This window comes from Pleurodeles waltl, chromosome 11 (assembly GCF_031143425.1).
Source record: "Pleurodeles waltl isolate 20211129_DDA chromosome 11, aPleWal1.hap1.20221129, whole genome shotgun sequence".
Classification (NCBI taxonomy): domain Eukaryota; kingdom Metazoa; phylum Chordata; class Amphibia; order Caudata; family Salamandridae; genus Pleurodeles; species Pleurodeles waltl.
The window spans coordinates 270076106-270089297 of NC_090450.1; the positions used below are offsets into that span (position 1 = coordinate 270076106).

A 13192-nucleotide genomic window follows, 5' to 3' on the forward strand; every position below is an offset into this window, starting at 1 on the left:
CAAAATTAAGGGTTGATTCCTGTGCATAGCACTCAACACTCCCATCAGAGCTCTCCTGTAGATTGCTCAAACCTCTTTCAGTATGAAGAGACGTTTACAATATGATTTGTGAACACTTTTAAAACGCTTAATTGATAAGATGATAGTGAATGTTTCAATAGGCTTTGAAATGTATTAGTCACAGGTTGAACAATTTCTATACTGTGCAAACAGAAATCGGAAAATAGTTGTTGATGGTGTTTTGTTGGTGTTTTAGTATGCCATATCCAGGACAAAGGTATTCATTATTGAAACTCAACATGTGATATGGGTTAATGTTCCTGTGTCATTGTGGGGTAGCAGAGGTTGTTAAAGATTTCTGGCTGTAAAATGTATTACTTGTTTGATTCGGGCTTTCATTCCAACCCAAACCAAATTAGAACTTCAGCAAAATGGTGGGTATGCTTCCTCAAACCCAGAGGCGATCCGCGCAGGATTACTAATGACTTTGAGCTATAGAATAAGAACAGTGACACGCTAGTCATAAAAACAAGCATTAAAACAGCCAATTGGCTTTGCCAGTGCTTATTTGCTTTGGCATTAGCTTGTGCCAAATTGCCTCCTGGGCACCACCACACACGCGTCATGGTATACACGCAGGCTCGTGGATGGCCATAATGAAATGTGTTTTCTACCGTAGAAAAGCCATTTGAATATTTCCCACAGTGCACGTGCATATGTCTAGATTCGTGGGTGCAGTGAAGCCTTTCGAAGGTCGCTGGTGACAAGTGCACATGCGCCGTGAAGGAGGAGTGCTATTTATGGCTAGTCTGGCATTTTTAATTTAACGTGACAACATGTCCTTCCGTCTCTTTAGAACGTTAATTCAAAGGAAAAAAGAAAGTATATGGAAGCGCAAAAAGGAGGAAGTGAGAGACCCAGTAGCACTGTGCAGCTGCCGAACCCTCAGAAAGAAAAATATTTAAAAATATTAAAAAAGGGCAGCGCGGCAGGGGAGCAGTGACTTAGAGTGGATGGTATTGCATGAGGTTGCAGGAACGGAGGATTAAAAAAAAAAGAGGCCGGAGAAGGGAAAAAGCTGAAAGAGAGTAGCTGAGCAAGGTTGTCAGACGGAACAAGCAGGCTGGGGAGAGACAAATAAAGACATGCACTCCAGTGGAACACACACAGGTAAATGAAAAAAGAAATTCATTCAGCAGTGAAAGGATACAGTTCATCTAATTGGTCGACTTGGAAACCAAAGTGCTCCTCCTGGGACAAACACTAGAATAGGGAGGAAAGGCAGCAAATTAAGATCAGAAGCCTGAGATGAAAGGAAATGATGCTGACCCAAAGCCCAAGCTTAAGTATGTATAATTTATTGGAAAACAACACGTCTGTGACAGACAACTATAGGTTTCTCTAGCGAGACCTAAAACACAGTTCTACTATGTGTTTTCTATCTGCACTATGCCCAGCATGGGTCTGTTTCACTGAGCATCATCTGCCCATTTTCTACCTATCAGTTCTGTCTAGTTTACAGATCTGGCGAAAGGCCGTATCCGTCTTAGTGGCAGTCCGCAGTTGTCATATACTCCTTCACCATAAACCGAGCACGTTTCTCTTTGAATCTTCCTGCGCCAGGGGTAATCCTTCTGAGGGAGTAATGTATTTTGATTTGCATTTTCTAAAGTGTATACACCAAAATTATCAGGCCTTCAGCCTGGCACTTTCTTCCCAAGCTGTGGTCCTGCATTTTATGGCTAATTTATTTTCAAAGTGATTGCGAAAATTGTATTTTCTCGATTCATTTAGCACGTGCTTCCTCTATAGCAGTGGTTCTCAACCTTTTGACTTCTGTGGACCCCTATTTTATTATTACTGGAACGCAGGGACCCCTCGGAATCATTATTGGAGTCGGAGTCATTAGTAGAAGCCAGGGGACCTCGGCCTAAACAAATACAATACACAAAAATACTGAAATAATAATTCATAAAAACATATACAAATGATAACACATATTATTTAAATGGCAAACAAATATAAATAAAAAAAAGAAATTAATTTTAATAGGAGGGTTAGAACTTTTCTAAATTCAACTGAAGCCACACATTGTCGATACTATATTCTGTTTGATGCACTTGTACTGCTCTGATGAATCAATCTGAGGATACTAATTTAATTTTTTGCCTCCAAATTGAAATTCCTTGCCATTTACAGTAGGTTTTAAAATGTTCAGTTGTACACTGAGCCACTTTATTTAAATACACTTTATAAATCTGTTAATATTATTTAATTTTCTAAGCAGTCACAAACCCCCTGAGGAGGCTTTGCAGACCCCTGGGCACAGGTTGGGAACTGCTGGTTAAGTTTTATTCTTTTCTGCCACCCAGTGGTTAAAGATAGTTTTAACTCAGGATGCCAAGAGTAGTTGAGGTTGTATTTTAACCATCCTTGACTGGGTGGTCATATTCTTCTTTGAACATTTTTTTGAAATTTTAAAGTTTCAATTTATTGTACTTAGCTAGTTTCTATTTTCTTTGCTGCAATTTCCCCTGGTCTCCTCAGAATGTCAGGTATAATATGTAGCGCACTTGACAGGTAATTTGCACTGTAACATTCCCATACCTTTTGCCCAGGGCCACTGGAATCGTGTGATACGGAAAGACAAAATGATGCAGTAGGGTTGACTAAATTATGCAGCAAGAAAAGACAAATTATGTGGCATAATGCAGCACATTTTAGGAGTGCGTTACTTTATTTTTTTTAGCTTTTTTTACTCATGCTGACACTGTCAGGGAAAAGGGTTAATTCTATTGGTAACAGTTAAGCTCCTAAATAGAGCAATAAGCAACTAAAAATTGAACAGTCAGCCTTTGTGAAGGGTATTCCATTGCACGTTAACACTTGTCGCTGTAACATTTGATCTGTTTAAACTATAATATATATATTTTTTACATCTGCAGATGTTGCACCAGGTGATTGATTATGTAGCATATGCGGGAAACCATAATTGCGACAAAATTACATAATTTCAGTGGTTTGCTGTTGCAGAAACGAAACGGGGAAATTTCTTAGTTTTTGCCCTTGCCAGATTACGAAGAAATGTTTTTCAGTAAAAGCTAAGGTGGAGAGTCCAGTGACTCTGTGCTCTAAACCTGTATGTGAAGGCCGCTGATCACCAGCTTTGTGGAGTGTATCTTCAATTTACAAGCCAAATGTTTGCTCATCGTGTGCTGGGTTGGCCTAAATAGCCGCTTGGAATGGGACGCTGCCTGCCAATAAAATTTACCTTAATAATTTCCACCAATAGCAAGTTAAACGTAAAGAAAGGTCTCCTTCCCTAGCCATCTGGTGCTCCATCCTTCCTTCAGAGGTTGGAAGTATAAAGGGAGAGAGGAGGTCTCTCATACCTGTGGAAAATATCTCTGCATTCTGTTCTACCACCAGCCTATCACATCTTTGGCTGCCACCAAACTAACGTGTACACTGTATGCCCATCTAGGGTACACAGCCAAGAATTTAGTAGTGAGATCTGGCTTTACTCCTCACTCTTCAACCCAGAGACCTCACGTAGCCTTTGATCACTAGTGATCATATTAAGGTGTCAGCTACATCCAGTTAGTTTCCCTTTTCAACTACTTTGGCAATCAAATCATGCAATAAACTCTCCAAAAGATCAGTAGCATAAAAGTTATATTTAATATATATCAATTGTATATTGTTGGGCTGTAGTTGACTTCTAAGACATTTGTGAAAACATAAAAATTACCTTAATAATAACCATTGGCAAAACCAATAGGTCTGGGGTTGGATACCGACTTTTGCTTTGCTAATTGTTTGTAAATGATTTTTTCAAATTGTACAAGGGGAGTAGGTTTTGTGTGAAAATGCACACTGTACAATAGCAGAACGCTGGCATTCACAGATAATAGATAAAACATTTGCTGAAATGAGTGGACCCTGTGCCCCATGCCCACTCCACTTCCCAGGTGGGAAAGCCACAACAGAAACAAGGGCTGTTCAAAGAACGGACTATCTGTATGGTGCTGTTCATTGTGATAAACTGCGGATTGTTTGGAAGTGAAGACAGATCTTTGAATGGCAGGAATGTATCTCTCTCCCTATACCATTGCAAATTTTATATACCATGAGATTGAAATTTATATCATACATGCTTGCTGCCTACTATTTTATGTTCCTGGGTAGCTGTCAAAGCTTTTTTTTGTTAATTCATGCATCTTTTAATTTTTAAATTACCAGATCACCTTTGCTTAATGTCCCGAACTGAGCACTTTCAGGATACAGTCCTTGGCACTTCCTTAGGGAAACAGCCAAAGTGGTACTATCTCTGGGGGGCTATGGGTGAGTAATTACATGTTTGTGTTCTACCTTAAAATAGATTTAGTAAGCAATACTACAGACAGGGTCTGTCCAACTTACCAACCCGTTCTGTGACAACCTTACTCCTGACATTGTGCAAGGGGCTGCACAGTAGTCAAGCATTCTATGAATATGAGCAAAGAAATATGGGTCCACAACCCAGTTCGCTGAAAACCTTAACCTTGTACTAAACCTGCACTCAATCTCAGTAGAAGTTTTTAAATCGCTTCCCCTTTCACCCCGACCCCCCACCACACTCCCCCAGTGGCATCTGATGATGTCAGCGCAAGATCGCATGCTGAGCTTATCAGAGGTCGCCTCCATCGCACTGGAAGCATGGTTTCCAGAGTGATCCGAGGAGAAACTGATTGTTTTTTTTAATAGGTGGGTAGCGACCCCTTAGGCAAGGGTCACTCCCCCTGGGGGGCAAATTTATTTTAAGCCATTTCTGCCCCCTTTGGGAGCAGATTGGCCATTTTTACTTAGGCCCATCTGCCCCAAGGGGGGCAGAAACCTCTAGCACCAAGTTTTTTTTTTTTTTTAAAGGTGGGGAGCAACCCCTTAGGCAAGGGTCGCTCCCCTGGGGGCAAATTTATTTTAGGCCATTTTGATCAGCATATTTTAATTACACCGATCCGCCCCTGAGGGGAGGTGCGGAGAGGGGTTGGGCAGAACCCACTAGGCACCAGTTTTTTTTGTTTTTTTGATTTTTTACAGATAGGGAGCAACCCCGTAGGCAAGAGTCGCTCCCCTGGGGGGCAATTTTAGTTTTTTATTTTAGGCCATTTCAGCCCACCTTGGGGGCAGATCAGCCTATTTTTCTTAGGCCAATCTTCCCCCAAAGGGGGCAGAAACCACCAGACACCAGGGATTTTTTTTTTATTTGCGCCAATTTCAAGCAAGGGGAGCAACCCCTTTAGCAAGGGTCACTTCCCTGGGGGCAAATTTATGTTAGACCATTTCTGCCCCCCACCCCCTTTGTGGGCAGATCGGCCTATTTTAATTAGGTTGATCTGCCCCCAAGGCGGGAAGAAACCAATAGGCACCAGGGATTTTTTTTATTTTAAGTTTTACAGATGGGGAGCGACCCCTTAGGCAAGGGTTGCTTCCCTGGGCGGGAAATGTATTTTAGGCCATTTCTGCCCCGCTTGGGGGCAGATAAGCCTATTTCTGTTAGGCCCATCTGCCCCACAATGGGGGCAGAAACCACTTAGGCACCAGGATTGGTGCGTGTGTGTTTTGTTTGGGGGGCAGCCCCTTGGGCAAGGGTTGCTCCCCATGGGGGCACATTACTGTTGGCCATTTCTGCCCCGCTTGGGGGCAGTTTGGCATATTTTTGTAAGGCCCGTCTGCCCCAAGGGACACCAGGGAAGATTTTAGTTCAAATAAATGGGGACAAAGTTGTTCTGTCCACCGGAGGGCAGATGGGGCAGTTATCCCGATCCACTCCCCGAGGAGGCAAAAAGCCTACTAGATGCCAGGAAATTTAAAAAATAATAAAAAATAATTGGGTGGTGGCTACCAAACAGTATGGGCATGGTTATGCCCCTCCCCAGCTGAAGGGTTTAACAGACTTTCAACTCTGTCTCCCTTCACCCCCCCCCCACACACACACACTAAAAGATCTTATCCCAACGGCAAGCAAGAGGACATTTGTGTTTTTTTCCCGATTATTTGGGGTTTTGGTTTTACATTTGGGCCATTAGAGCATTTCTAACTCTCAAAACCGTCCCACTTGGAATGGTGAGGTCTGCACTTTTTGGACTTTGGGACACTGCCATATAGAAATATCTACGATACAGAGACACATCTGAAAACGAAACATCTGGGTGAGTCCAGGGCGTTGTGCTTCACGTGCACCCCGCACCATTTTCTTACCCACATTGCCCTGCAAACCTCCAACTTTGCTTGAAATCATGCATTTTCCCCATATTTTTGTGATGGGCCCATCCGGAATGTACAGGAATCCACAACATTCCTACCACCCAGCATTTTCGCATCTATACCGCTAAATATTCTGCCCCACTTGTCAGCCTAAAAACTTTTTTATTTCAAACTGCCCTTTTGGACCCACTTTGGTTCCCCCTCAATCTCGACATGTTTTTGGCTCTTCTCTGTGACAGGCACTTGGCCTACCTACACAAGTGAGGTATCATTTTTATTGGGAGACTAAGGAGAACATTGAGTGGTAGGAAAGTTGTGCTGGTACAGTGAAAACACCCAGAAGTGTGGGGAAAATGTGATTTTTTTTTTTTAGCTAAATTTGAAGTTTGCTGAGGATTCTGAGTAAGAAAACACTGGAGGATCCACGCAAGTCACACATCCCTGGACTCCCTGGGGTGTCTAGTTTTCAGAAATGTCTGGGTTTGGTAGGTTTCCCTAGATGGCTGCTGAGCTCAGGACCAAAAAGGCAGGTGCCCCCCGCAAAAACAAGTAGTTTTCTATTTGATAATTTTGATGTGTTCAGAAAGTGTTTTGGGGCATTTCCTGTTGCGAGCACATGGCCTACCCACACAGGTGAGGTACAATTTTTATAGGGAGAATTGGGAGAACGCTGGGTGGAAGGAAATTTGTGGCTCCTCTCAGATTCCAGAACTTTCTGTCACCGAAATGTGAGGAAAACGTGTTTCTTTAGCGAAATTTTGAGGTTTGCAAAGGATTCTGGGTAACAGGACCTGGTGAGAGCCCCACAAGTCACCCCATCTTGGATTCCCCTATGTCTCTAGTTTTAAAAAATGCACAGGTTTGGTAGGTTTCCCTAGGTGGCGGCTGAGCTAGAGGCCAAAATCCACAGGTAGGCACTTTGCAAAAAACATCACTGTTTTCTTTGAGAAAATGTGATGTGTCCACTTTGTGTTTTGGGGCATTTCCTGTCGCTGGCGCTAAACCTACTCACACAAGTGAGTTACCATTTTTATCGGGAGACTTGGGGGAACGCTGGGTGGAAGGACATTTGTGGCTCCTCTCAGATTCCAGAACTTTCTGTCACTGAAATGTGAGGAAAACGTGTTTTTTTTAGCCTAAGTTTGAGGTTTGCAAAGGATTCTGGGTAACAGAACCTGATGAGAGACCCACAAGTCACCCTGTCTTGGATTCACCTAGGTCTCTAGTTGTCAAAAATGCACAGGTTTGGTAGGCTTCCCTAGGTGCCGGCTGAGCTAGAGAACAAAATCCACAGGTAGGCACTTTGCAAAAAACATCTCTGTTTTCTTTGAGAAAATGTGATGTGTCCACTTTGTGTTTTGGGGCATTTCCTGTCACTGGCGCTAGGTCTACCCACACAAGTGAGGTACCATTTATATCGGGAGACTTGGGGGAACATAGAATAGCAATACAAGTGTTATTGCCCCTTGTCTTTCTCTACATTTTGTCCTTCCAAATATAAGACAGTATGTAAAAAAGACGTCTATTTGAGAAATGCCCTGTAATTCACATGCTAGTATTGACACCCCAGAATTCAGAGATGTGCAAATAACCACTGCTCCTCAACACCTTATCTTGTGCCCATTTTGGAAATACAAAGGTTTTATTGATACTTATTTTTGACTCTTTATATTTCAGCAAATGAATTGTTGTATACCCGGTATAGAATGAAAACCCACTGCAAGGTGCAGCTCATTTATTGGTCTGGGTACCTATGGTTCTTAATGAACCTACAAGCCCTTTATATCCCCGCAAGTAGAAGAGTCCAGCAGACGTAACGGTATATTGGTTTCAAAAATCTGACATTGCAGGAAAAAGTTACAGAGTAAAACATAGAGAAAAATGGCTGTTGTTTTCCCCTCGATTTCAATTTTTTTTTATTTCAGTTATTTTCTGTAGGAAACCCTTGTAGGATCTACACAAATTACACATTGCTGAATTCAGAACTTTGTCTACTTTTCAGAAATGTTAAGGTTTCTGGGATCCAGCATTGGTTTCACACCCATTTCTGTCACTGACTGGAAGGAGGCTAAAAGCACAAAAAATTGTAAAAATGGGGTATGTCTCAGTAAAATGCCAAAATTGTGTTGATAAATTGGGTTTTCTGATTCAAGTCTGCCTGTTCCTGAAAGCTGGGAAGCTGGTGATTTTAGCACCGCAAACCCTTTGTTGATGCCAATTTCAGGGAAAAAAACACAAGCCTTCTTCTGCAGCCCTTTTTTCCCATTTATTTTTTAAAAACTGAATTTTCACTGTATTTTGGCTAATTTCTTGGTCTCCTTCAGGGTAACCCACAAAGTCTGGGTACCTCTAGAATCCCTAGGATGTTGGAAAAAAAGGACGCAAATTTGGCATGGGTAGCTTATGGGGACAAAAAGTTATGAGGGCCTAAGCGCGCCCTGCCCCAAATAGCCAAAAAAAGGCCTGGCACCTGAGGGGGAAGAGGCCTGGCAGCGAAGGGGTTAAAGAACACTACTTCATAATGCATTAATATCCATCAAACCAACTACGCTTTAATAACCACAAACCAGCTACATCCCCTATCACTCGTTCACCTTATGCTGGACTTTGACCATGCACAGCACTCCGCTGGCTTTTGGCGTGGTTCGTGCTAGAGAAACACCACATACTTACATACATAAATGCACCATCAAAAAAAATGGACCCCTGTTTAGGATTTAATGACTTTGGGGGTCATTCTGACCCCCGGCGGTCTCAGACCGCCGGGGCCAGGGTCGGCGGGATCACCGCCAACAGACCGGCGGTGCCCCGCAGGGCATTCTGACCGCGGCGGTTCGGCCGCGGTCAGACAAGGAAAACCGGCGGTCTCCCGCCGGTTTTCCGCTGCCCTTGGAATCCCCCGTGGCAGCGCAGCTTGCTGCGCCGCCATGGGGGATTCTGACACCCCCTACCGCCATCCTGTTCCTGGCGGTTCGCCCGCCAGGAACAGGATGGCGGTAGGGGGTGCCGCGGGGCCCCATGGGCAGTGCCCATCCCAATGGCATGGGCACTGCAGGGGCCCCCGTAAGAGGGCCCCACTGTGTATTTCAGTGTCTGCAATGCAGACACTGAAATACGCTACGGGTGCAAACTGCACCCGTCGCACCCCTGCAACTACGCCGGCTCAATTCTGAGCCAGCGTCCTCGTTGCAGGGGCATTTCCTCTGGCCCGGCGGGCGCTCTTTTGGAGAGCGCCCGCCGGCCCAGAGGAAATGTCTGAATGGCCGCCGCGGTCTTTTGACCGCGGTGCGGTCATTTGGCGGCTCCCGCCGCCCGCCGGGCTCAGAATGAGCCCCTTTGTCTTGTGAACCTATAACTTACTGCAGATTAAAAATGTGAAGACTGTATAACCTGATTGTGAATAGAGGCCACCATTTCTGCACTTCCAGAAGTAAGAAACATAAAGGGCCTGATGTACAAAGACATTTGTAGTCACAAAGTCCACGATTCACTAAATCACATGGTTTGCATCCACAAAATGGCTTTTTTAAAAATCTACTAAACCCATTTTGCTATTTGGTAACGTTACTGAATTACAAAATAGGTTTAAAAAAAGTATAATGAATCGTTATTTGAAAGTCATGTGTTTAGGGCGTCCCTTCTATATATCAATTTGTTTTGGTTTGTATCAGTGTTTTGGTGTGTAAAAGTGAAAAAAAACTTTGTTGAGAAATCAACTTTTCTTTTGAAAAGCAGTTATGTTTCCTTTAAGGAACACTGGCTGTTTTTTAAAAATATTAATCTATTAAAATGCAGTCACAAGCATGGTGGTCTGCTGACCCTAGCAGGCCACCATCCTTCTGATGGCATCTAATCGTAGCCAGTCGCAATTTGCGACCTATCTCATGAATATTGATGAGGTAGGTCTGATTGCGTCCATTATGATACAGAATTTTGTGAACCAATCTTTTAGTACAAGGGTCCGTTTTTTGTGAATGGAAATTTCATCCAGCAGGCCCAAAATATTTTCCCACGATCTTTGTAATCTTGTGAGATATGTTCTGTTCCTGTAAATTGCCAAGAACTTTAATTCCTAATTGGATGGGTGTCTCTCAAAACTTAACAAAATAGATTCCATGGCGACTCATCCATCTATAATTTGGAACACAGTCCACATCCACCGGGGCCAAGGTGGGTTTAAAGCATGTCTCTGTTAGATGAATTATGGATTAAAGTGACATTGACTCCTCGCCTCGGTTGTTTCAGATCACAGCCCACTAGATGATAGCTCTGGATTCACACATCTCTTTACTACTACTAGTGAATTGGTGAACAATTCTGTCCCAGCGTGGTTCTCTCATCGCAATATTTTTTTCAGCATTTCAGTTCATCCCAAACTATTTTGCAGTCCGAAGGATTTAACTTGTAAAAGAAAGAATATATTGCTTTAATAAGCAAGCTATTTCCTCTTAGGCATTACTATCATTCATATCCGCAGGTCTCTTCCATCATGGCTTGCCCCGCCCTGAAAATATTTCCCCAGGTTTCAACATTTCATCTTCGGAAGAGGCAGAGATGATCACACAGTGCAGTGGTCTCCCTTCGTTCTGTGCTAATTTAGTTTAATCTGACAACCAGGTTGGGAAATTGCCAAAAGGCTGAACTTTCGGTGGAATCAGTGTGGTATTCATGATTCCCACAAAAATGTCCGTATTTCTTAGAAGAGCCTTGCGGGCAAAGTCAGAGTACCGAGCATTACCGACTCCCACAGTTACTGATTTCTTTGGTATCAGTATTTTCAGAAGCAGAGATACCAATGCCTACGAATTAAGGGCCAATTGCTGTATTCTAGTTTTTTGACTGGTCCAAACAAAGGGACTTCACTTCCCTGCTAAGTGACTGACATTTTGCGGCAGTACAATCCAATCTGTTTATGTGTGCCTAGCATTGCTTGTCAGTCTGTGTTATCCTCTCGGTCTGTGACCACCTTGTGTTTTTTTGTGTTGTTTTGTAGGCCTGCGGCTGTCCTTTGTACTGGAAGGCCCCCATGTTCAACGCTGCAGGAGGAGAACGGACAGGATTCGTCTCTGTGCATTCTTTTATAGCAACGTGGAGAAAGTGAGTAATGCAGAGCGTTCCAGTGCAGTAATCTTTTCTTTAGTTGGTATTATTCTGCTCTTACATTGTGTTTTCCTCAGCAAAGAATGCACCTTCATACTTTAGAAACAATCGAACATAACATAGCTTCTCAAATTCAGAGGATGAAGAGATACTCCGTTGTTGTTCTAATAGCCAGAAAAAATACCACCTACTGTGAGCCATATCCCAAATGGCAGCAAGCAAAGTGTGTGTGCCCTAGCCTCCGTGTGAACATTTTGAAAGAAATGGGGCCAACCGGTTTAATTTACAGCACAATTAGCAAAGAATGTATCAATACACCAAAAAATCATGTTCTGCCAACTGATGCTGATTTTGGAGTGATGTTGAGAGTTACAACGCATAAAAGGATGGGGGGAAAGCAGTGTTTTTACAAAATGATGTCCATGAGAGATTGATTAAAACAGAGTCAGGTATTTAGTCTGGTGTCACATCCTGCCATTTTTCTCAACGTTCGCAGTCTCCTTCTTCACTTCTATCTTTAATTTTCATCTCGCCCATGAAAAGTACGTCTGCCAATCTGTGGAGGACCACTGGGAGACCATCAAATGTGGGGCGATTGGCAGCTAAGCATTTATTTCCTAAATAATGGTGCCAGGTAAATTAGTCTATGGAAGCTGCTGCTTTCAGTCCTACTGAGTCTAAATCCAATTCTTGGGATTATACCAACTGAACTTCACATTTTCACTGAACATTTAATACGCAAGACCCTCATTACAGAACCAATGGGGCAGCCATAATTCATAAAGATGACTGCAAGACAGTAAAAGTAGAAACAACTTAATCGGAGAATCCTCACCACGAAGAAAATAACTGCTATAAGTAAGATTAAGTGCCCAGAGGACACTTGACTGAACATAAAAATTACAAACCCCAAACTCCACTTTATAACCACTAATAAAGTGATTTATAAAGCATCTGATTACTTCTACCGAAGTGTCTCCACGCTGAAGTTTCACTCTCAGAACCTGTCTACGTGATAGAGGCAGGGAATCTCACATTTTGAAGGGTAAAAAACTAAAAGAGAAACCTCCCATGCATGCTCTTTTTATTGTAGGAGTACAGACTGAGACGAACCCTGCAGATCTGAGACTTCTGCAGGGCAGATAAGGTTTGACAAAAGAGTGCAGATAGCGAGGCCCCTTCCTATTCAGGATTCTGCGGCAGTAGCACATAGCTTTGAAGGACACTCTCTGACCCAGGTGCAGTCAATGCAATTTGGCAAGGGCTTGACCCGTACGTGATCGCCTTTGGAAGATTAAGCAGCAGTCGAGCTGCTGCATTCTGCACTCTGGAGTCTCAACAGTCTGGATTGTGAGACTCCAAGGTACCACACATTGTAATAGTCCAGACTGGACATTACCAGAGCCTGGACTACTGACTTTCTAGTAGCTTCCGGAGGAAGTCCCAGGACCTTTTCTAAGGTATTCAGAATCCCAAAACATTTTCCTGCTAGGCTGGTGATCTGACTATCAAACGAGAGTCTTGCCTCAAACCAGATACCGAGATTCTCAACTTTAGACTTATGGTCGGCTCGTGGCACAAGTGAATCTGGCCACCAGGCAGAGGACCAAATTGATGATTCAATTTCCCTAGGATAAGAACGTCAGTTTTACTGGCATTTAGTTTAAAATAGCTGTAGTCCATCCACTCAGCCAGCTCTGACAAACCGGATCATAGCAGAGCTGCTGTATTTTCTTCATCCTAAGACAGAGTGATAATGAGCTGCGTATCTTCGGCGTACAGCACAATGTTAAAGCTGTAATGCTCGATGATATCAGCTAGGGGGGCATATATAGAGAGTGAATAG

The 13192-nt window shown here is 43.2% G+C and overlaps 1 protein-coding gene across 8 annotated transcripts in view; it reads left to right on the forward strand.

The window, feature by feature from the left end:
- PPP2R3A (protein phosphatase 2 regulatory subunit B''alpha) overlaps nt 1-13192 on the forward strand; it is a 1031009-nt gene that overhangs the window by 841907 nt on the left and 175910 nt on the right. For all 8 annotated transcript variants that reach the window (XM_069213531.1, XM_069213530.1, XM_069213529.1 and 5 more), the window contains one exon: nt 11240-11343. In XM_069213531.1, coding sequence (XP_069069632.1) covers nt 11240-11343 — 104 coding nt within the window. The remainder of the gene's footprint in view (nt 1-11239; nt 11344-13192) is intronic.